Genomic DNA, 26,333 nt, shown 5'->3' on the forward strand with positions numbered 1-26,333 from the left:
TCCCCTCCTTCCCTCCACCCCCTCTCCTAAATGGTAGGTAGTCTAATACATGTTAAATATGTTAAAGTATATGTTAAATACAACATATGTATACAGATTTATTTTTGTAACTGTCTTTTCTTCCTCCAGGGCTTCTCCATTTTCATTAAAATCCCAGACCCAGTAACAAAAGTGTTTGTTGCATTTTACTTTGGTTAAATGCTTGGTTATGTTTTAGGATCAGTAAGACTGACACAAAAGACATCTAAGTCACAACTGAGTTATAACAATATAATGGGACTGATTGAAGCTCAATCTAATTTGACTATACCACATGAAGCTGAACAAGTGTGGCCTAGGGACAGGCCCAGAGGAGGTGCCAACTAGTTTTCAGGGGTTGAAATTGATAAAAAGAAAACTGCTGGTATTGCTAGGCATGTGACTGACCAAGTGCCATTGCCTTAGATCTATTTACCAAGTAGATGCATACTTGATGCTAAGCATGGGATATTTTGATGACTAGATAGATTGGAAACTGATCAGGAAAATCTCCAGAGCAAGATGCAGTTTGAAATAGGCTTGTGGTAGGTGAAAAGGAAGAAAGGGGAGAAGACATTCTTGAAGGAGAACAGGATGTACAGCACAGGGCAGATTCAGGATACAAACCAGTTGAGTGGTTTGACTTGGTGCCACTTGACTGGTGCCAGATTAAGAAATTCAGACTTTATACTGTCGGCATTCTGAAAGAGAGGAATAGTTATTTGCATACCCCTTAGTTTAATTACTATTAAGTCTATATAACCCTTTTCAGAGAGGGAAGAAGATATGATACTGTTGCCACTGAAGTTAGGAAAGAGCTAGATTTAAAGTTTGGTTCTAAGTGGGCAAGACACTTGATCCCTTTGAGACTCAGTTTTCTTATCTATAAAGTTGGGGGTACAATGTATATTATAGGATTGTTTGAAAATAAGTTGCTTTGCAAAACTTAAAAATTATTATCATTTGTCATTATTAATAATATGTTCACATTTTAAACCTTATCTCTAATTGTGTGTTAGAAGGTTTTGCCCCTTATTTCAAAAAATATTTAAGGCATCAGTCAGAAAATGGAAGATTTTGCAGAGCAGGGGCTACTTCTTGGACTCCTGAAATCCTATCACATAAGAAGTTATCTACTCTAAATATCTGAGTAGTAGATGTAGAATTATGAAAGAAGATGAAAGATTAAGTTAGAGAAGTAGTAGAGACTTAAGGATGAAGTTAATGAGAGCCTCAAATGTTAATATTAGTTTCTTAAGTATTGGCATTGTGTGATAAAAACAATATTTCAGGAATTTTGATTTAAAACAAGTATATTGGATTTAGATAAATAGATGTGGGGAAACAGTATAGATGGAGGGTGCTATAGAGATAATTCATGTTAAGATATAAGTTGAACTATTAAACTCTGAGATTTTGTTAATTCTTTACAAATAATTATCTAGCTATTGCTCAAAAATCTTCCCACTGCATTCTAAGATAGCCCACTCCACTTTTTAATAGAATTGATAGGAACTTAAATATATCTCTTTTCAATTTCTGCCTATTACTCCTAGATCTGTCCTCTTGGGCAGAATTAAGAATAAATCTTAATCTCTGTACTATGTGCCAGCCTAGAAGAGAGTTATTATATTTTCTTTAAGTTTTCTCTTTCAACTAAAGGGATGTGATCTTTGGATAAAGATGCATGAATGAAATTAGGCAGGAATCAGCTTGTGATTAGCTAAAAGAATAACTCACTTCTGGGCCAATGTATACACCAAGACAATCTAGGATTGGACAGATTTGGCCACTTTAGTCGAGGAACTCCAGTCAAGCTCTTGGGAAATAATTAATTTTTTTTTAATTCAATAGCCTTTTATTTACAGGATATATACATGGGTAACTTCACAGCATCAACGATTGCCAAACCTCTTGTTCCAATTTTTCACCTCCTACCCCCCCCACCCCCTCCCCTAGATGGCAGGATGACCAGTAGATGTTAAATATATTAAAACATAAATTAGATACACAATAAGTATACCTGACCAAAACGTTATTTTGCTGTAGAAAAAGAATCAGACTCTGAAATATTGTACAATTAGCTTGTGAAGGAAATCAAAAATGCAGGTGTGCATATATAGGGATTGGGAATTCAATGCAATGGTTTTTAGTCATCTCCCAGAGTTCTTTTTCTGGGCATAGCTAGTTCAGTTCATTACTGCTCCATTAGAAATGATTTGGTTGATCTCATTGCTGAGGATGGCCTGGTCCATCAGAACTGGTCATCATATAGTATTGTTGTTGAAGTATATAATGATCTCCTGGTCCTGCTCATTTCACTCAGCATCAGTTCATGTAAGTCTCTCCAGGCCTTTCTGAAATTATCCTGTTGGTCATTTCTTACAGAACAGTAATAGGGAAATAATTTCTTAGCATGGTAATTCCTATGTAGTGGTTGATTCACAAGGATGGTCTAGGGATTTCGTGTTAAAAATTCATTAATGACACCTTAAGCAATAAATAGTTGCTCAATTATATTACAAATATATTCTCTTTCTGGAATAATAAGCAATTGCCTCTTGGAAGTATTTTAGGTTTATATAAGTGTATAGCTTTGTATTATTATTTGTAATATTAATTTAGAGTTTGGGGGGAGCAAGTTATCATTGGAGTTGTTACAAGTGCTTAATGAATAACTAAAAGGTTTTTTTTTAAGTCTCTTTCTTCAGGGTAAGCATGTATTGATTGAGTCTTGCAGTACAATTCATTCATTGCCTCTCAGGGAGTTGTTACCTTATCTGTTATTTGTGATGTTATATGAATTCAAAACGTCTTGGTAAGGCTACTATCCCCAGGTATCCAGAAAAGATACGAGTTGGATGACTCAGAGACATTGAAATAGCAAGTGGCTCAAGGGCTAGTGTCAAAGAAAATTTGATGAAGCAGCAAAGCTTAGCAGAAATGATGGACTTGGAGAAAAATGAGATAACTAGCAAGTGTGAATTTGGAAGAAAATATTTATCTGGGAAGAAGAAACTGGGATGGACCAGTTTCTTTCCCAGGTATGAAGACAAAAGTTTGGTTTATGTAGTTTTCTAAATGATTATGAACAAATAACTTAATTAGTTACAATATCCAAGTGTTGACACTGGTCAATTAAAGCAAGAATAGTTAGTGCTCTGTCAGGCTATATTAAAGTTGATACACAGAAATTCTAGTCCTGTATAGGACAGGATAAGAGTAGGTCAGGGAGCTAGCATGAGATGAAAGAAGAGGCAAAGGTGACAGATATAATGAAAGTCATGGATGAGAACCTATACTGGGGTGGGAGTAGGGAGGAGCACTGGCCAAATAGACAAATATATGGTCATCAGGTCAATTGGAATCAGAGGTATTGAGGATGTGAGATAAAAGGCCAGATTGAGGCCAGAGGGTAACAGCCAGATTTTTCTCCCTAAGGACAAATTGCATTAACAAATGCTTTTGGCCAATTAGCCACCTTTTAATCAGGAGCCCTGTTTTTTGAGTAACCCTGGTTTATCTAAAGAGGCCCCAGGGCAGAGGTCTGGCTCCACTAGGACAGTAACTTCATTTTTTTCAGTCAATTAATTCTGAGTTTGACAGTAGGAAACAATACTGTATCCTCAGGGTAGACAGATCTTTGCCAAGTCCCAGCTGGATGCATTGTCTCTTGAGTCTGCAGGGTTATTACTATCTAATTTGTCAACTGTGGTTGGAGGCCTTGTAACAGGACTTTTGCCCAAGGCCTTAAGAGGAGATATGAAGTTTGGCCTATATGACCTTTAAGAGCCTGTCTGCCTACCTGCCTTCCTGTTTATCAGCAATATTTATTAAATCCCTGATGTGTGCCAAACTTTGTGCTAGTTAAATGGACATGAAGACCAAAGCAGCCCTACCTTCTTGGCACTTGTCTAAGATTTTGTGATAAGTGCTTTTACCAACTTACATATTTATCTTAGAGCTCTTTGTTTCACTCTGCTGCACACTACTTGTTTCTAATTTGTCTTTCCTCAATGTGTGTCTGCATAGTTTGTCTTTGATTTTTAAGGGTTAGAACTGAGATTTTATTAGCAGTCAGATAAAGAAGACCAGAGATGAGGATCCACCAGGACAGAGCAGGACATGACAGAAGAGGTATTGATAATTGATCTCAGCAGCAGACAGCTCTAGTAGCTGAGGTTATTGGGAATGTCTAAGCAGTAGATACACGAGCTGGGCAATCTTGGCAGGAGGCCAAGTTCAGATAAGACAGATGGTTGATAGTAGTAGTAGAAAGAGGAAAGAGAGGAGTTTTGTCAGCATCTCTCAAAAATCAAGCCAGAGAAATTGAACTTTGGAGGTAGGACTTTAGGTGAACAAAGCTGGGCTGCAATCCCAAAGAACACAAAACTAAGAAAGGCATTTGGATATGAGAGAATAATATAGAAATGTAGTTTGTTGTATTTGATATATAATGTTATGCATTGATTACAAGGAATAAAACAAGAGCCTGGTTATTAGAATTTAGAATATAAGATTATAGCAAGCTGCAAGAATGACTTGATGCTGCTCTTTGGAACTATGAATCTTTTCTTAATCACATATTTACTATGTAAGATTAATCCTATAGCTTAAAGCAAAGATTATAGGTGGAAATTTTGGTGCTGGGTCAGTGATTTTACTAAGTATAAAAATTTCCATTTACAATTGAATTTTATTTTTTTGAGTTTTTATGGATCATTTTTCTATCAATATTTTGAATTAAATCCCAATGTTCCAAACTAAATTTACTGTCATCTGAAGATTTAACATAAATTCAGTTCAATTCTGTTGTCCACATCACTTTAAAAATTATCAAATGGTATCCACACCATGACTTATTCCTGGGGAACCTCATTCTTATACTTCCACAAGTTTATGCTGAGACATTAATAGACACCCACTGAATATGATACAAGAAATATGTCTCTGTGTCCCAACTAAATATATGGTTTTTAAAACATCCTTTTTATTTGTTGAGAGGTAATCAATGGGATGAAAATGAAAATAGAATTCCCTTGTTCCTTCCTTCCTTTATAGTTCTAAGGAAAAACCTACTCTCATTGTGTCATGGAAGAAAATGTAATTGCTCTGTAGCAATTCTTTATTTAAGAGGATCCACTGATTTGTGATTTCAAAGATACCTTTCGCAACACTTGATCTACAATTTGATTAAAATAGCTTCTTTTCCTTTTTAAATAGATGAGCTCAAAATATAAGTAGCTCATATTTTCTATTCTTAAAGGACTTAATATGTCCCATACTGGAATAAAATTTTGAGGGGTAGAGAGCTGATGAGAATTTGGACAGGGGAGAAAGAGAGTTACCAAGTGAATAGAGACTTCACCAATCATTGTTTGCAACTGTCTTCATGTGGAGGCTAGCAATATTTATAGTTCTCACAATATTTTATGTAAGTATATATTTGGAAAAACACATGTATTAGCTTATGGAGTATATTTCCCCTTGTGTACAAGTTGGATCTACTTAGGTAGCCTTATGAAATTTGCCTTGTACTTTAGAACCAATGGACCCTAAACAACCTTATTATCTCCATTTCCTCTCATACTTAATTCTGCACTATCCACTTATCTCAGGGATATCTACCCCCAAACTTCTGTGTTAACTTCATGTCTTTTCGTCCATCAAGCCATAAATAAAAGTTTCATGTGTCCACATCAACCCTTACCTCATAGTCTCTTAGAGCACATAAAAAGTTTCTAAAAGTAATTAATGGAAAATTATTACATATGAGCAAGCAAGTATTGAGAGACAGAAAGATAATTCATACTCCCTGTACTGAGTGGGTTTCCAGTCCAGGCTAATGGGAGTTATTACATATACACAGAATGGAATATTATGTAATTGCTATGTAATAGCTTTAGTGAAAAATAAGATGTAAGCAGAATATGACATGTATGAAGTGCTATGAGGTCAGAAATAAAAAAAATATTTTCTTCATAAACTCTTTCAGAGAAAAATTAATTTATTTCCTCTTCCTTAGCATGGTAAAGACTAAGAACTATAGTTAATATCCTTCATTTTAATCAAAGTGATATATTGTCTGTAACTCTTCATCCCTTTGACCAGTAGATTATATAAATCCTTATATGTTCATGTATAGGCATGTTTTACATGCATATTCACATTGCTTAGCTTATGAACTTTCTAAAGGGCCACCACATCACAGTTCTATTTATAATGAATACTCTTCTTAAGATGTTGGGAATAAAGATCCCATGAGTTAATGCTTTGAGGAAAACACTAAATTTCTCATCATGGAAGTGGAGCAGCTCTATACATGGCTGCAGTGGTCCTATTCTCTAGATATTCTTGGTTATGTTGTAAATAGGGTGAAGAAGGAAGGATGGTTTCAATCTCTAAAAGCCCTCTTTGGTCATTTTTCTCTGGATGTCTCATAACTCTATTAGTACATGCCCAGAATGCCAGATTAAAAAGTGAAAAATTCAACCAGATGGATTATTTAGTGTCACATAATCCAAAACAATTTTTTTTGCTGAATTTAACTTTTTAAACAATTGATTTTTCAAATGAATTTATATGCCCTCAAAAGTGGCATTCTTTGGTTACCTAGAACATAAATCTTGTTGGAACTGAAAACCTTAGAGGGGGCAGAAGGACTCTTATTTTCTACAATGCACTGTTGCACTTTACATAGTCGGCATGGGGGAATCACACTCATTGAAACAGGGTATCTGCTTTGTTAATACATATAGTTAGTAAATCTTGCTTCCAAACTTTAATTTTTTTCTTTATCCTCTGCTATAATAATGAATATTTTGAATGATTTTTGTTACATTTGCATCAAGTCCTGAATTAGCAGAAAGTAGCAGACAGATGGACATGCTAAAGGAACCAATGAAGGGGGACACTTATCCAAAAGAGATGGAAAGGGAAGAACATCCTCAACAGGAACAAGATGTAAATGCTGAGAGGCAGCAATTTAATAGCAAGTCTGAGGAGGAAAAGCTTAGAGAAGAGTTGAACCAGCTGAGTAAACACTTTCTCCATTCTCCCAGTTCTGGAGATAGTTCAGATGACAGTAGCAAACAGGTATGTTGCACCACTAGTGAGAAGAACATAACTCTGTAAATAAATGTCACTACTCAACTTCCTATAATCAGCCATGGATAATAAGTTATTTTGACATCATCACTGCCATCAAATATTTATTGAGTAATAGCTATGTATGTGGTATAAGTCAAGACATTTGTAGTGACAATGAGAAGGAATAAGAAAGAATGATCAATTATAGAAAAACTGCTTTGTTTATGTTTTTCCCTAATGAAACTTTCTGGGCATGTTAATTTCATCTTACCATTATATCGTTTCCATAATTTATACAGCATTTCCTTTGATTTCATTTATTTATTTGTATTTTTGTGATGATATCCTGTCTCCCAAACTGGGTTGTAAGAGAGCTCCTTGAGGTCCAGCCCCATGTCTTATGCCTCTTTGTATCTCTTCTACTTAATTCAATGTTTTGCACAAGCTAGACACTCAATAAATATTTGTTGAGCATGGTAATATTGGCATATATTTCCAGTTGTTTTTTATGAAATTACCCTCTAAAGATCTGAGGATTGTAAGAGGATTGTAGGTAGCAAATCGACTCAGAATGTTTTCTTTAGAGAGCAATAGAATCTTAAATGGAAGGCTCCTCATGGTTTATCTATCTAATCTTAATTCCTGATAGAAGCATAACTCTTGTCTATAACTTCTCTGGCCAGTGATCATCTTAACAGTTTTATTTGAAGATTTCCAGTGACCAGAAAACTTATTATTCTAGTGTATTTGAAAAGAGCACTGAATGCAGAATCAAAAGACCTGGGTTTAAATCCTGGATCTGATATAAACTCTATTACCTTTTAGATATATTACTTTCTCCCTCTATTCTCATCTGTAAAATGCTGATAATGCCTGGTTGTTATGAGGAAAATACTTTATAAAATCTTCATCGTTCATGTGAATGTCAGTTATCATCAGTATTACCTTCCAAACACAGCCCTTTCCATTTGTGATTTGCCCTGAGAGCTCTCATCATTAGCAAATATTTCCTTCTGTCAAGCAGAAAATTGAGTAAAATGTCTGTAGAAAGCTCGACATGAGACCCTAACTAAGCCAAATCATCCCCAAAGCACTTATAGATGAAATTGAGAGGAGGCCAACAAACTGACAAAAAAATGGAAGAGATCTTGTCAGAACTTCTAGGACAAATTAGTTTAATAATCGGTGACAGAAGAACTACCACATTTGTTTTCAGCACTTCAGTTCCTAATCAGCAGCATGGGGGAGCAAAACTGTTTTAGAGAAGTTGAAGATGGGAAGAAGAACTGGACCAGAGAGGGACTCTCATAAGAAAGAAAATCCACAAGTGAAGGAGATGTTCTTTCCAAAACATCAAGGGATTGTTTCCAGTGTGTCTGAAAAAGAGAAAGACTCCAAACATTTAATGGGGAAAAAATTACAGAAAGTATAATTACCAATGATGATAACCATTAACAATGGCTGACATTATATAGAGCTTTACAATTTGCAAAGTAGTTTATGCACATTATCTCAGTTGAGTTTCACAACAACCCTATGAAGTAAGTGGTATTATCTCCCTATGAATAAACTGAGGCTCTGAGAGATTAAGGAAAGCAAACTAATCCCTACTATGTGTCAAGCACTGTGAGGTAGACCAACACATACACATTAGTCAAATGCTTTACATATATTATTTCATTAGGTAAGTGACTTCCCCTTGGTTACAAAGGTAGAGTCTGAAACTTTGTATCTCTAGCATCTTACATGGTGATTGGCACATACTATATACTCAATAAATATTTGTTGAATTAAATTGTGACAGGATTTACATCCAGATATATCCCAACAGCAGGTCCAGGGCTTGCTCTTCTGCTCTTTTATATATTTTTAAAATGTTTCATTAGCACTCTATGCTCCTTTGCGGGACATATCCAACTATATGCTTCCCTATAAATAAATAAATAGGTTCTCCCTTGTAAGATATTAATCAAATAAAAAAAAAGTCAGTGTCTATGTTTACAAATGTATGTCGCATTCTACACTTCTAGTCCATCACCTCTCTGCTAAAAGGTGGGAAGCATCCTCATTAAATATATTTTGTTCATAGTCGAAGAGTTAATCATTTCTGAATCTTAAATTTTGATTCAGAAACTAATTCTCTCTGATACCTTTTTAACCTGCTGTTCTTGCCTCACCTTCTGAAGTCCCTACCTTGCTAACTAGAAGATGTGACAAGAATGACCTCTGTGCCCCCTAGAACTTCACTTTAATGAGAACTTCAAAATTCTTAGAAATTATTTTTATGTTTCTTCTGATGATCATTTCTTCCCATATATGTTATCATAAGTGGGTGATGGACATTCTGTCTGACAAATCTTTGAAGGCTCACTGTCACATCCTCACCCCATGTCTCACCCCATAAGGATAGCTCAATTCCTGACTGGTTATGTCACATTGATCTACATATGCATTCATGCCTCTCAGCAGAGTCACCTACCATCCATATGTGTCTCTTCTTCCCAGGGACAAGAACAGATGTCCTTAATTATAATGACATCCACGGATCTGTATCATTTCATGGAGCATGAAAAGTTCTTTAATTCAATCCAGTAATGAATGCAACAAATATTTATTAATGTATATTATTAATGTGCTAGGTATTGAAGATACATAGATGAAAAAAGGCATAGTCCCTATTCTTGAAGACCTTCCATTACAAGAGGGATATAAGACATATACAAATAACTACGATAGAAGTTAGAATGTGAAGACTACTTAGCATAAATCAGAGAGGGATAAAATGTTGGAATGTTAAGTTATATTGAAATCACTGGCTGGCTGGATCAAGAAAACCTTCATGGAAGAGGTGCCATCTTAAAGAAAGAGAAAGATAGCAATAGGCAGAGTTTAGAAGGGAATTGTGGCAGGAATGGAGGTATGGCTTACACAAATAAAATTTCCTTGTCATTAAAAGGGGGCTAATAATACTCATGTGACCTCTATCATAGGTTTATAGTAAAAAAAGCATTTTGTAAAATGTTCACCCCTGATACACATATGAGTCATTTAACCACAAGGATAAGTTTTTCAGCCCAAGCAGTGCCTTGAAGACTCTCCTTCTAGTCCATTTTATAACTGAAACTACTTCTTTTGTTGATTAATGCTTGATATTTTTTAGGTTGTGTATTTATATGTTTATTCTCAGTTATGGGGGGGTTCATTTTTGTTGTTTGCTTTAACTAAAGCTTACCTTGATTTGGTTATTCAGTAAAATCTATTTAAATTTTTCCAAATTTATTGCTTTTTCCAATTGCTTCCATCCTTTGGATCTTTTCCTTTCTCTTGACTCATATTGCTAACACCCTACTTCTACTTCATTATTTTCTGTAGACAACAGTGATAGCCTTCTAATTGGTCTCCTTTCCCTGAAGCACCTCCCCTTTTTAATCTGTATTTTACACAACTGCCAAATTATCTTCCTAAGGCCTAGATCAGACAATATTACCCTTCAGTTTAGTAACTTCCTACTATATGATGAAATACAAATTCTTTAGCCTGACATTTAAATTCCTTCATGGTCCAGCTTTAACCCATCTTTTCCAACCTTATTTTTGTTATCACTCCTCTTCATGCAATCTACATTCCAACCAGCCCAGAACTCAGCATGCCATTTCTTACCTCTCTGCATTCCTGCAGATGGTCTCTGTTGTCTAAAATATCTACCTTCCTCATCTTTCCCTTTTATCCTTATCTATCTGAAAGATTTCCTCAGTTTAAAATGTTCTTTAGCTCCTGTAATAATCCTAGAGTACTTCATCTGAATCTTTCATTTGTCACCCCCTCTCTCATATTTTACAGACAAGGGGAAATACTGGACATAAACTTTACATTGATTTTATGAGAAGGTATTTTATGATAAGATACCTTATACTGTTTTTGGGGAAGATAAAAAGATCAGCCATAAGTACTAATACTATGAACAAATGGATTCAGATTGTTCAGGAAGACAGGTTCAAAGAGTTATCAGTGGTTCTGGGTCAGTACAGCAGGGGAGTTCTGCACCCAATGTGTTGAACCCTTGGTTGGCCTTCTGTTTTTTTCAAATTTTTGCCAATAAGTTGGATAAAGATAGAAATCATATTTTCATTAAATTTACAGATGATCTAAAGCTAAGAGTAATAGCCAGCCACCCCAGTGGATGATGACTGGACTGGACTGAATCTAAAAAAAAAAAATTCAATAGAGATAAATGTAAAATCATATACTTGGTTACAAAATAATTTCACAAGCTGAGGTCTAGATAAATAGCAGTTATTATGAGAAAAAATCTTCCTGAAAGCTCAGTCAGTGTGTGACAGCAGTATGATGTGAGAGCCAAAGAAGCTAAGGCAAATCTTGAGCTCTATTAAGAAAGACATAAATAACTTCCAGGATTTTGATAAATTGGAAAGTTTTCAGAGAAGAGTCTTCAGTCTGGTGAGGGACTTGGAATTCATGACAGACAAGGATTGGTTGAAGGAACTAGGAGGACACAATAGCTATTTTAAAATATTTGAAAGGATTAAATTGTACTATGTGCCTCCACAACCAGGAGCAATGGGAGGAAATTGCAAAGTTGCATATTTAGGATTGCTGTCAGGAGAAATTTCCTAACAATTAGAGCTGTCCCAAAATGGAATAAATAGATTGTCTTGAGAAATGTCAGTTCCCTTTCCTTGGAGGTCTTCAAGCAGAAGTTTATGACTACTTATCCACAATGTTTTAGTGAGGAATCCTTTGGTATATATATTTAGGCTAACTGGCCAAGACACCTTCTGTCTTTCAAATTCTGTAGTTCTGTGATTGTGTGACATATGTCCTCCATCTTTACTCTAGTAGAATGTAAGCTTCCTGAGGACAAGAGTTTGTTATTTTCAGAATCTGAGAGTCTGAAAACTCCAGCAGTCTTATGCATAGTAGGCCTTTTATAAATGGTGTTTGAATTGGAAAATCTCTACAGTCTTTATGTTGCTTTTAATAAAATACATTGACACTAATAATATTAGTCTTAGCTACATGGTAGCTAGAATAAAAGTTTCAGAATGAAAGCTGAATACTAGGTAAGTTATTATTGTATGTTATTTAATATTTATAGTGCGGGTGTTACATCTTTCCTTTTAGATTGTAAGCTCCATGAGAGCAGAGACTATGTCATCATGATGTTTGTATGTTCTTTAGGGCTTAGAACAGGGTTTTCCCACCAGATCAGTTCTTAATAACTAGTTGGTGAGTGAAAAGGTGGAATAGAAGAGGCCTTAAGGTGAAAAAGAGTTGGGGCCCACATGGGCCGGCAGTGCAAAGTGTGTGCAAGGGTATAACTAGGGATCAGACCAAATAGGAAGCTTTGTGGTGGGTCTTGAATCTTAGAATAAGGAGTTTGCTTTTTATCCTTTAGGCAATGGTGAGCCACTGAAGGTAGGAAGACTATTGTGACAACTACGTGAAGGAATGATTGGAGAGGGAAGAGACTGGAGAAAAGAAAAACCAATTAGGCTATTATCATAGTCCAGGTGAGAGGCAATGAGGACCTGAATTAGGGTGGTGGAAGTATGAGTCAGAAGAGTCACACATGTGATATTGCCAATGAATCTGGACTGGCTCAGAAGGAATATATTTCCTACCACTCGAAAACTCTCAGTTCTGCTATTACTTCAATGATCCAGTACAACTCATTTTCTTTCTGTTCCAATCTTGACATTGGTTTAAATTTCCTTATTCATTTTCACAGTCTTTTCCCTTCTGTCTTGTATTTTTGGAACATATCTTCCATCCTTTAGTGAACACTCATGTCCTGATGATCTGAGAAGAAGGATATACCTCTTGCTCATTCACATTGAACCAGTTTTCTCCTGAGAAAGACATAAAAGCCATTTAAAACAAGTGCCCACTGAACTGTTCCTTTTAAATATGCTTTGTGGGCCCCCTTCATCACTAGAGAGGATCACGTCTTTGTTGTCCTTGTTCTCTGTACTCACAGAGACTCCAGTCATTTCTCTTATGGTGTAGTGCCTTGATTTCTATTAGTTACTTGCTTGTTATCTTAACTAGGAAAAATGATCACTAACTAAAAGATTCTTTGTAATAACTGCTAAAACCTTGCCCATTGCCCTAGACATGCAAAAAGAGCCAGTTGCTACAGTCCACAGTTATCTGGGAAAGAGTCAATTTCCCTCTATCCTTCCCTTCTCACACTTCTGCACTGGAAACATTGGCTGCTGTTGCTTCTCTGCTTTTTAGCTTTGCCTATGGTAGGGCATCCTTTTTATAAGATCAGTCAAGTGTTAAGCACTAAGTGCATGGGGATACAAGAATAAAGGATGAAACAGGCTTTACTAGAACTGTGCTGATCTCCAAGAATCAAGGCTTTAGATCTAGAAAGAATCTCAGGAGTTATCCATTCCAAATCATTTTATTTTATAGGTGAGGAAATTGAAACCCAGGTAGAGGAAGATGGAGGCCTTGTTGCTAAATGCTGTAGAGTAGGCTTGTCCCTGGGCTGACATTCAACAAAACTAATAATCTGTCCCATGGCTGCTTGGGAAGAGAAGAATGCAATAACTACTGCTAGTGCCTTATCAGTATAAATGCCTCCTACCTATTTCATTTATTGGAAAGTAGAATGGGACTGGGCAGTTAGCACAGTTCTGTTTGTTATACAGCTACAAATGATCAGAGAGATCCTCTGAGTTTTATATCCTTCTAATAGAAAACATGCTTTGCTTCCTTTTCCCTGTGTGATCTTAGCAACATCACTGACCTTCTCTGGGCTGTCCTTTGCGCTCTGCTGTAAAAAAGAAAAGTTGAATTAGCTGCTCCTGAGGTTCCTTCCAACTCTGTGCCACATTCTTTTTGTTTATTTTTATTTTTTATTTAATAGCCTTTTATTTACAGGATATATACATGGGTAACTTTACAGCATTAACAATTGCCAAACCTCTTGTTCCAATTTTTCACCTCTTACTCTCCCTAGATGGCAGGATGACCAGTAGATGTTTTTTTTTTTTTTTTCCTTTTTTTTTTATTTAATAGCCTTTTATTTACAGGATATATACATGGGTAACTTTACAGCATTAACAATTGCCAAACCTCTTGTTCCAATTTTTCACCTCTTACCCCCACCCCTCCCTAAATGGCAGGATGACAGTAGATGTTAAATATATTAAAATATAACTTAGATACACAATAAGTATACATGACTAAAACATTATTTTGCTGTACAAAAAGAATCAGACTCTGAATTATTGTACAATTAGCTTGTGAAGGAAATCAAAGATGCAGGTGTGCATAAATATAGGGATTGGGAATTCAATGTAATGGTTTTTAGTCATCTCCCAGAGTTCTTTTTCTGGGTATAGCTAGTTCAGTTCATTACTGCTCCATTAGAAATGATTTGGTTGATCTCGTTGCTGAGGATGGCCTGATCCATCAGAACTGGTCATCATCTAGTATTGTTGTTGAAGTATATAATGATCTCCTGATGACCAGTAGATGTTAAATATATTAAAATATAAATTAGATACACAATAAGTATACCTGACCAAAACGTTATTTTGCTGTACAAAAAGAATCAGACTCTGAAATATTGTACAATTAGCTTGTGAAGGAAATCAAAAATGCAGGTGTGCATAAATATAGGGATTGGGAATTCAATGTAATGGTTCTTAGTCATCTCCCAGAGTTCTTTTTCTGGGCATAGCTAGTTCAGTTCATTACTGCTCCATTAGAAATGATTTGGTTGATCTCGTTGCTGAGGATGGCCTGGTCCATCAGAACTGGTCATCATATAGTATTGTTGTTGAAGTATATAATGATCTCCTGGTCCTGCTCATTTCACTCAGCATCCATTCGTGTACTCTCCAGACCTTTCTGAAATTATCCTGTTGGTCATTTCTTACAGAACAGTAATATTCCATAATATTCATATACCACAATTTATTCAGCCATTCTCCAACTGATGGACATCCATTCAGTTTCCAGTTTTTAGCCACTACAAAAAGGGCTGCCACAAACATTTGTTCTGTGCCACATTCTCTTCCAGCTCTGAGCTTCTGTGCATCCCCTTGCAGTGCAGTGTTTCCAGATTTCCAACATCCTCAAACTGAAGATGAACGTGGCTGGTATACAGAGATGAAAGAAAGACTGGAAGGGAGCAGATTATGAAGAGCTTTAAATACCAGAGTTGTTTACATTTGATCCTAGAGGTCAGATTGAACCACAGAATTTTATTGAGTAGAGGAGTTACATGATCACAAATGTATTTCAGGGAGGTCATTTGAGTAGCTGGTAGAAGATAGATTGGAATGGGGAAAGACACACGTCTGGGAGAACAATTGGGAGGTTATCACAATAGTATAGGGAAGAGGTTGAGAGAAAAGGACATATATAAACAATGTTGTCATGCTAGGAAAAAATATGGCAACTAACTGGATATGTAGGATGAGTGTGTGATGATTGAGATTATGGAATGTATTGTTGATACTGTTATAAGTGATATGATATCTCCCCCATGAAGTCACTTGGGCCAAGTAGTCTTTATGACCATAAACATAACAGTCTGTACCATTCCGCTGCCCTGATTCATTCTGATTCTGAGCCAAACATAGAAACACCCTCAGTTTCTGATTAGATAAGACTCCTGGCCAACTATAGTTGTTGTGCATTGATACTTACTCTTGGAGTACCCATTTATCAATCCCAACCCAATTTCTAGTCCTGATTAAAAAGAACTTCTACTTGACTCTTGTATCAATAGGCGATTCTATGAAATTTCCCCACCATAACTGGTAATGGGGATGTGAGTGGCCTGGTCCTGTGTGGGAAGATCTTGGTCTGTATGTGTTGCCATATTGTGTGTGTCTTTACTTTAGTTCTTTTTTTTTTTTTTTTTTTTTTTTGCTTTGTAATAAAGCTTGGGTTTGTGCTTCTTCTTCAGTATCAATTTTCTGTGGATTAAGAGTGGATGGAGTCACAAATTGCATAGGTATAGACAGGAGAGAGAAAAGGGCATGCAACTGAACAAGTTACCTACTGTTAGGAATCATGATGTAGATGATGATACAACAAAGAAGACTGAGAAGGAGCAATCAGGCAGGTTGGGGAAGAATAAGAGGGCCATGAAACTTAGAGATCAAAGAATAGGTAGGAGAACTGGGTACTTAGTGTTATTAAATGTTAGTGTTTATTTCATCTGTATCTTTGTAGTAATTAGGTATGTTGTTTTCTTTATTCCACTTTCTTTACTCTTCATCAGTTCATTCACACTTTCTCGTATTCTTCTGAATTTGTTGTTTTTCATTTCTTGTAATGAACCAACATTCCAGGGCATTCAATCTATACTATTCAGCTATTCCTTAGTTTTATGAGCTTTTGCTTTGTTATTTTGCCACCACAAAAAAGCCTTATTGTGAATATTTTGCTATGTCTAGGCCCTTTATTTCTATCTGCTCATATCCCCGGGGAATATATCCAGCAAGGTTATCTCTAGTAAAAGGGTTCGAACAATCTAGTGACTTTACTTGTGTAATTCCAAATTGTTTTCCAGGATGGTTAGACCAATTAACATCCTCACCACCATCAGGAAGTTAGATCTAATTCATATTCGAAAGTGCAAACTTCACTTACATTACATTTTATATAGTTTTTTTTTCTTTATAAGAGAAGGTTCCCTGGATGATAATGAGGTTTTTCCAAATAATTTTTTTCAGTTTGTTAGGGTTGTAGTAAAATTATTTGGAAGTACAAGAGAAATCAAAAGAAAAGCTTTAACATAACCATTGTTTATCCTCTAGTGTTGTTGAGTTTCTGGATGCTCTACTATGCAGAGAAGTTCTGATATTACTAATTAGAAAGCATCAGAGGAAAAAGTATATGCTCAACTGCTGTAACCATCAGGGTTGAATAATTGGTTGAATAGTTTTTTGTATTTATAGAACATATTTTTGTGTCAAATTAAAGGAATTTTGAGATGTTAAAATAAAATCTTGACTCCTAACATTGGAGAAATAAGTCATTCTGGAATATTGATTTGTTATTCAAACTCATGCTCATATAACACTTTACGATTTATAAGATGTTTTCCTAATGATAAATTTTGGAGATAGGTAGTGCATGTGTTATTATCCATATTTTGCAGATGAGGAAACTGAGGCCCAGAGAGATGAAGGGACTTGACAGCATCATCTAACTAGTGGCTTTCAGAACTGGGATCTGACCTCCAGCATTCTTCTGATATCAAGTCTGTTGCTCTTATGAATAGAGCCACACTGCATTTCTGTAAACTAAGGGAGCTTAGACTTCAAGCCCTGAGACTTGTTTTATATTAACTGAATAAACATTTTTTGAAATGCACCATATACTTCCCTGTATTTTTTAACAGAAATTTTTATCATTTAACTTGGTCATCATTGTGAGCATTACTTTTTACAGAGTCAGAACTTATCTCCCCCAAAAGGTTTCAGTCTAAATGGGGAGGTTCATGTTTACAGATGGTATTGGGCCAACTTCACCTTGGCCTTGGAACATTGCAGAGGCTTCAGAATGAAATCCACAGCCATTCAAAAGCATTTGACCTAATAGTCCACAGAAGAAAAACCAAGTGGGTAAAGGCCTCTTGTCTGTATTCTGATAATCCATTTTATGAATAGCTCACAGTGCTATTCTGTCATGGCACATATGTTGGACAACCATTACAAATGGACAGTGGGCTGGGCCCAGAATGTTTTTTATCATAAATAACTGCCAGCAAAAACAGTCAAACAAAGGGCAGAGTCTTAACTAAATTAACAACAAAGAATACCCTTTTATTCTGGCCTTCCCAAAGTTCTGCTATCTTTCATAGGGTCATAGGTTTAGATCTGGAAGGGACTTAGAGATTGCTGAACCATGTAGCTTCTCCATTTTGAAGATGAGGAAACAGAAGCAGAGAGAAGTGAAGTGACTTGCCCAAAGTAAGTTTTTATGTTTTACTTTTTATGTTTTAATATTTTTATTTTCTCCAGTGACATGTAAAACAAATTTTCATTTGTTTTTAAAACTTTTGAGTTCCAAATTCTCCACCTTTGTCCCTACCACATCACCATTGAGAAAGTGCAAGTGAAGTTATGCAATACATTTCCATAAAAATCATGTTGTGAAAGAAAACATAGCTCTCTCCCCTTTCCCCAAGAAAATAAGAAAAATAAAGTTAAAAAAAACAGCATACTTCAATCTGTATTCAGACACAATCATTCTATGCCCAAAGAGCTATGGATGGTATTTTTCATCCTAAATCATTTGGAGTAATTGTAGGTCATTGCATGGCTGAGAACAGCAGTCATTCACAGCTGATCATTCTAAACATTACTATTACTTTGTACACAGTATATTTCAATTTGTTTGAATTCATGGAGAATTCTCCAAGTTTCATCTTGCCCCTCATTTCCCAGAGAACAATAATATTCCATCATAATCTCATACATTTATTTATTCAGCCATTCCCCAATTGATGGGCATCTCCTTAATTTCTAATTCTTTTTCTTGAAGGTGCTTTTTCTTGAAAAAAAAAAAAGGTGCTATAAATATTTTTATGCATATAGATTCTTTTCCTTTTTAAAAAAATCTCTTTTGGGGATTCATGCCTAGTAGTTATATTGCTAGGTCAAAGTATATGCATAGTTCATATCCTTTAATATCAAAAAATAAATTTGATTCAGTTCCCCATACATTTGAGAAATGAGGCCTTCATCAGAGAAATTTGTTTCAATATTCTTTTCATAGTTACTATTGCTAAATGTATTTTCTCTCTTGTTTGTTCTATTCTCTCTTTCCTTTCATCCTGTCCCTCTTCAAAGGCAAAATTTGTCTTCCCAGCCTCAAGTCCAGTTCCCTGTCTGCTACACTGTGCTGTGCCTCTGCCTTAACGCTTTTTCATTATTCTTTTTCTTTTTCTCTACATAGTGTAGTTGGTATGTATACGGCTCTTTTCTGTTGATTTTATTCCACATCATCTCATTGAGGTCTTCATATAATTTTTGTATGCTTAAGAGTTTTCATTCTTATGATACCATTTTATATTTGTACTCCACAGCTCAGTAGGCCCCAACTAGAGAAGGAATTCTAAGCTCATAGGGTCATGAATTCATCCTGAGGAGGGTTAACCCCAAAGGAGTGAATGTCAAGTTTTCCCCTCACTTATCCTATCCCTTCCCAGAGAAACTCCAGGCATAATCACAAATAGAAAAAAAATTAAGAAATCAGATCTCTTATAGAAGATGTATTCGGTGTATATTATGGTTATCAGGCACAATTCCATTATTTTCTCTGCCAAAGAAACTTCATAAGATGTAAGAGAACTCAAAAGCATGTGCAAATACATGTACCTCAGTTCCCTCATCTGTAAAATGAGCTGGAGAAGGAAATGGCAAATTACTTCATATTTTTGCCAAGACAATCCCAAATAGGGCCACAAAGAATCATAAAAATGACTGAATAATAAAGTAATGTTTAAACTATTTCTGTTAGGTCATGGTATTTTATCATTATAGCTTTGGTATTTAACTATGATATATTCAGATAATGTCAGATTTTGACTTCTCCCTTGAAAGTATGCTGTGGATTCTTTACATTCATATTTTTACTAGTTTTAACTAATTTTGTAAATATTTCTTTGACAGTTTCCTGAAATAGGGTTTCTGAATTCTTTTAGCCAATTAGCAAGAGGAAATAGAGATCATAACAAAGGAAGGCAATTTTGACTCATAAGTTCTATTGAGACTTGGTGTGGTGAAACCCATGATAAGAATATGCTCATGGGATATACTTTATTCAAAAGAAACAAAATAGTTTAAAAAGAGAGAGAGAATGGGGTAATAGTGAATATCAGGAAGGCATAGTCATGTCAAAAAGTTCAAGAATAGAACAGGAAAGCAGGATAGAGAACATTTGGATAAATAGTGAAGGGAAAGCAGAAGTGATTTTGTGATCAGAGTATACTATATACCACCAGGACAGAAAGAGGAAATAGATGATACAGAGGAGAATTAGAGTAGTGGTAAAAGACTTCACTGATCTTGACACTTCTTGAAACTTTTCCTCTGTCAAGAGCAGATAGCTGATAATTTCTTGATTTGCCTTAATAATAATTTCATCCTAATACAAGCTATTTATGCTTAACAAAGCAACTGATAGGGGTTTTTTTCTTTTAATTACTTTATCAGAATGATAAACAAGTTTTCCTAATAATTTTGACATTAGCCAAAACTTTAATTCTGTGCTGTGTCTAATTTTCATTAATAGGGATAAATTAGTTGTTGGAGGGAAAGTAATCATTCCATCCAATTTTTGATAAGAAGAAATTTGGACTTTATGCTTTATCGGTAAGCATATTTCAAAAGTTTCAGAAGAAATGTAGGGAAGATCGAGTGAATTAAAATTCTGTGGGAAGAATCATCACAAGAGGAGGTAGGAAACTCCCATGAATGAAATTGTGAAGACAAAAAGAGAGAAACAGTTCTATTGTGGAACACAGAAGTCGTTTGAAGAGCCTGACATAGAAAAGTCTCTAACCAATTTAAATTTTAAAAGGATATATGCAGAAAATGGAAACAATAGCAAAGTAGCAGAGCAAGAGTATAAAAAGTATGGAATAATCCTATGAAAATCTCAGAAATACCAAAAATTTACATAAATTGAGGATATGGGGGGAAATACGGTTTTTAAATTTATTGAGGAAAAGAGGAAGATCATTACCTCTGAGACATACCTCTGATACGTAACACTAAACATCACTGTACCTCATATTTTTTTCCTTCATCTGTAAAATATTGGGTGCGGATATTTGATATAGCTTCCAAGATAATTTCCAGTTTTAGACCTGTCATTCTGTAATCAAAGAAAGGAATGATCTCTCTGACAGAAAAAAGATCAGACAGATCTGCACCATTTTTCTTAAACTTCTCTTTTCTCTGCTAAGGAGAATGACCTTTTTTCTACACAAAGAACTTCTAGGATAATAATCCCTCTGTACTCTGCTCTAGTCAGATCATATCTGTAGTATTGTGTTCAGTTCTGAGTGCTGCAGTTTAACAAGGACATTGATAAGCTAGAGAATGTCAAAAGGAGGCAAACAGTATGGTGAAAAACCTCAAGTCCATGCCAGCTGAGGATCTGTTCAAGGACCTGGACTAGAGAAGATTGGGCCAGGGAAGAGGGGGAATAGTAGGGAGAGGTCATAATAGTAGTATTTAGGAAATTGAAGATTGGTCCTGTGGAGGAGGGACTTGTTTTATTTGTCTTTAGAAGTAGAACCCAGGAACAGTGGAAGGGCCAAGGGGCAATTATGGATTTGTTGTTAGGAAAAAATGTCTAATACATAGAGCTATCTAAAAAATGGAATGAGCTGCGTCTAGAGGCAGTGGCTTCCCCTTCGTTGGAGGTCTTTGAGCAAATAGTTGATGACTGCTTTTTTTGTATATGTTATAGTGAATATTTTTTATAGTTATTAACTGCTGAGACCCACTTCAACTCCAAAATTCTGTGATTCTGCTTATTATTATTTTTGTTATGGTATGTCTTTAATCCTAAATTTGTTGCCTCATGTTTTACTCTCCAGATTTGCATACTTTCCAGAAGTGTGGCTTATTCAGTGATTTCCTGAATATTTTCTTGCCTTGTGATAAGCAAAAACTCTAAATCCCTACATGCTATGAAATTTCAGTCTTTTCTCCCCTGCTTTCCCTCTTGGCCTTCCCCAAATAGTATAAAAGATTTCAGTCAATACCTTCTTCCTTGGCTCCTGCCTGAGGGACAAGGAAGAGCAATCTAATAGTCATTGCTTTATCCTTAACTGGCTGAATCTCTCCTTTCTCTTTATTTCTGGACCCAGACTCCTCCCCTGATGTAGGATCCACAGACCCGTGAGGGAATAGATTGGAGAACTAAGATTATAGCAATTTTTCCCTTGGACCAAAAAGTATTTAAGTCTGAAACCTAAAATTTAAAAAGAAAGTAAGTCCCAAGTGTGACCATTATCTTTAAATTTCTTTTCACTCTCTTTCTATGAATAAAAAACTTTGCTTTTGTCTGCCCATCTACATCTTCTGTACCATTGTCCTGCCCACAGATGCCATTTTGGCATCTGTGCTTATAGATTAAATGACTGTACATACTAATAATGTTGAATTAGTTAAGTTTTGATGAGTTTTTGGCTAAGGAAAACACTATGTCTCAGATCCCAGAAGAACTCAAGAATGAGAAAAATTAAGCAAAGGAAAAATTAAGAAAAACTGAGACTCAGTTTAGTTTGCTTTGCCTCATAAAATCTTGGTTTGAGGTAACATACTATTTGAGCAAAAGTATAGATTATAATACAGAGATATTTGTGTTTGACCAAGAGAAGATGCAAAGGAAATAAATATTTGGGGGCAACTTTGTGTGGCATTGTGTCTGGCTGAGGAAGATTTAAGTTCAAATCTGGCCTTAGATACTTTTTGACTATGACTCTAGACAAGAAACATAATCTCTATTTACCTCAATTTCCTCAAGTGTTAAATGGAAATAATAATACCACCTACCTCACAGGATTGTTGAGAAGATTAGATGAGATACTTGTAAAGCACAGGGCCTGGTACATAATTGTACTATAAAAATGCTTAACTCTTTCCCTTTCCCAAATACAGACTTTTTAGAGGTCTAGGGAGAAAAGGAAGTGGCTTTGGAATGTATTAAGAGAGAGCCAAAGGATATCTCAAAACCATATAAAGCTAGAAATCTATTGTAGGTGATTATATTTGCCTTTCTAAGCATTGGTCTGTACATTTATAAATTCTCATAACTACAATTAATTATATTATATTCAGAACTGGCCTGAGAGTTAATGATTTACTACTAAGAAAAAAAAGCACTGGTCATAAAATTAAGTCTTCATTCCCAATTCCTCATCCTTGATGATAGAAAGGGAAGTGACAGGGAACTTGAATCTACAGTTCTGTCACATGGACCCATAGCTTTACATTCTCTTACCTTTGTTCATTGTTCTTAGACACACATGCACACATACACAAAGAGTCTGTATTTTAATTCCCTGCTTGCATTTTTCCCCATTCTAAAATGAAAATGCCTCTACAACCGTCTTTTTCTGGTACCTCACCCTGATATGGATGTGATTCTGGGTTCTCAAAGATTTTTCAGTGGAGCTGGAAAGGCTGTGAATATTGACGTAGTGAGGATCAGCCTGGCTAAAGTCAGAGATGCTTCATTACCAGATTGGCCAAAAAGTGATGACTTTTTTGACCATAGAAACCCTTCAAAACATCATCTTCTTAAATAGAGTTGCTATCTGATTCAGTGGAGGGAGTACTTACACCAATAAAATTTTAGAAGTAAAGTAAGATAAAGATAGCAGTGGATTAGGGGTCTACCTAATCCTATAATTTCTCCATTTCTTCCACTTTAGGATAAAAATATCAGGAGCATAATAAATACAACAAATATCTCTAATAATCCCTTTTCTTTTTCTTTTTTCTTTTTTTTTTAACTAGTAAAAGGGATGAGAAATATGACTAATTTTAAATGGTAGATAATCCCCCACATTCCCCTTTTATTTTGAAATGCATTTGGGAGCTTATATTAAAATATAGGTGTATTTTTACATTAAAAAAATAAAGAATCCCCATTGCAGATCTAATTCATTAGGGACTGAGAACAAGGGTATTTTCTACATCCTGCCCCCATTCTTCTTTCTTGCTTCCCTTCTCAATCTTGACCATTTCCTCCCACCTCTCAAAAGGCCCTAGGACTCACCTTTCCTTACAATGTACCTGGAAAGACAAGTTCAGAAAGGCTTTTTCTTTGCAGGCAAAAAGTCAAGAAGTCAAAAAAGCCTTAAGAGTAATAGGTGCTACCTAACAATAAAAATGAATAAGCTGAAATGCAAATGATCCAGATGTAGATAATCAAGAGATTTATTTGGACTATGATTGTGGATAATCAAATGGGAAGCTAGCCTACTTGTTTGGGAACCATGGTCAGTTGTTTACTTTTTTTCCTTATTTCTTCTAAAAACATTTTTCTTTCTTTGTGCAGAGTTCAATAGATAAAAGATTGAGATACCAACATCAAGGAGAAGAGATGCAGAAGCTTCAACAGAACTTGCAAAGAGTCCAGACTCTGTGTAGCTCAGCTGAAAGAGAACTTCAGTTTGAACGGACAAAAAGCTTTGATTTAAAGCAGCATAACAACTTACTTCAGGAAGAGAACATTAAAGTAAGCATAGTTCCCTTGCTTAACCACTAGGGGCATAAGTAATCAGTAAGCACTTATATGTTGTCTCATTATTGTTATTATCTTGGATGAAATTATTGCCCCATTCTTTAGGATTAGATTATTTGGTTTCCAAATTATGTCTATTTTTCCATCACCCTTTATTGCACATAATTTTTATTGCATCATGATCTGAAAAGGATACATTTGGTATTTCTGCCTTTCTGCATTTGATTAGAAGTTTTTAATACTATATGGTCAGTCTTTTTGCAGGTGCCATGTACCACTGAAAAATGCTCAATTCCTTCTTATCCCCATTTATTTTTTTCTAGAGGTCTATCATATCCAACTTTTCTAAACTTCTATTGACCTCTTTTACTTCTTTCTTGTTTATTTTGTGGTTAGATTTATCTAGCTCTGAGAGAGGAGGTTGAGATCCTCCACTAGTATAATTTTTATCATCCATTACTTCCTGCAACTCACTTAACTTCTCCTCTAAGAATTTGAGTGTTATACCACTTGGTGCACATTTGTTTAGTATTGATATTACTTCATTATCTATAGTATTCTTTAGCAAGATGTAGTTTCCTTCCTTTTTGCTTTTAATTAGATTTATTTTTTTTAACTTCAGCTGAAGCATAATATATTCTGCTCCAGCCTTTTATCTTTATTCTGTGTATATCTCTGATTCAAATATGTTTCTTGTAATGTAATTTTTTTTGAATTTTTTATATGAGTAACCTCCTCTCTGTTAATCATCTCCAACTTATGCTTGATGCATTTTAATTGCACATAATTGTATGCCATTAGACTGTAAACTTCTTGATAACTTGACTTGTCTTTCCTTATTTCCTCAGAACTTAGCATACAGTGCCTGGCACACAGTAGGTGCTTAATAAGTGCTTGCTGAAAAATTGAGCATTATCTTTCCAGGAAAAAAAAAAGATGAACAGGCACTGTATGCAATTAAAATGCATCAAGCATAAGTTGGAGATAATTAACAGAGAGGAGGTTACTCATATAAAAAATTCAAAAAATATTTCTTATAGAGGGGGGTATTTTAATTGTTACTTGAAGGATATCAAGGAAAACACCCAGAGTCAAGAGATAAATTGTCTTTTGGGAAGAACAACAAGGATGCCCAGTGTCACTGAATATTAGAGTATCTAATAGGTAGTGAAGGGTAAGGATCCTGGAAAAGTAGGAGAGCCAAGTTATGAAAAGCTTTGAACATGAAACAGAGGAATTTATACTTGATCCTGGAGGCAATAAGGAACCAATGAAGTCTATTGAATGGGGGTGAAATGGGGGGGGAGGAGTTGCAATGCCTTAGGAAGATCAATTTGACAGTTGAATAGAGGATGGAATGAACTAGGAAGAAAATTGAGTTAGGAAGGCCAACTGTAGAAGGCTGTTGTAAAAATCCAGGAGCAAAGTGATGAGGACCAATAAAAGGCATTGTCAGAGGAGAGAAGAATCTACAAGAAAGCATGCTATGTGTGTCTTGGCAACAGACTTGACATGGGAGATGAGAAAGGGAGGAACAGAGAAGTTTGAATTATGGAAGGCCGGGGAAGAGAATATTGGATTCAGTTTTAAACATATTGAATTTAAAATGTCTATAGGAAATCCACTTTGAGATGCCTAGTAGGCAGTTAAAATGTAAGACTCAAAGTCGGAGAAAAGGTTAGAGAAGGTAGATAGTACAACTGAGAATTATTATATTCTCAATTATTACATTTTTATTACACATGACTATAATCCAAGGAAGCTGATGAGATCACCAAATGCAGTTGTACAGAAGAAGAGGAGAGAGTCCAAGACAGAGGTTTGAGGGATGCCCACTGTTACTGGGCATAACATGGATGAAGATGGATCTAAAGAGACAGAGAAGTATTAGGAAAAGAGAAAAATCAGGAGAGAGCAGGGTCACAAAAACTCCAAAAGAAGGAAGTATCAAGGACTGACCA

General features: G+C 35.5%; 1 protein-coding gene across 5 annotated transcripts in view; it reads left to right on the forward strand.

Moving 5' to 3' along the window:
- The window catches only part of LOC100914290 (phosphopantothenate--cysteine ligase), a 156,029-nt gene that overhangs the window by 73,447 nt on the left and 56,249 nt on the right, over positions 1–26,333 (forward strand). For all 5 annotated transcript variants that reach the window (XR_004233336.1, XM_031962341.1, XM_031962338.1 and 2 more), the window contains 2 exons: positions 6,870–7,113; positions 24,187–24,366. Coding sequence is in view for 4 of the 5 variants with exons in the window: in XM_031962341.1 (XP_031818201.1) it covers positions 6,870–7,113; positions 24,187–24,366 (424 nt within the window). In the remaining variant the exon portion in view is untranslated. The remainder of the gene's footprint in view (positions 1–6,869; positions 7,114–24,186; positions 24,367–26,333) is intronic.

This window comes from Sarcophilus harrisii, chromosome 3, assembly GCF_902635505.1.
Source record: "Sarcophilus harrisii chromosome 3, mSarHar1.11, whole genome shotgun sequence".
Lineage (NCBI taxonomy): Eukaryota > Metazoa > Chordata > Mammalia > Dasyuromorphia > Dasyuridae > Sarcophilus > Sarcophilus harrisii.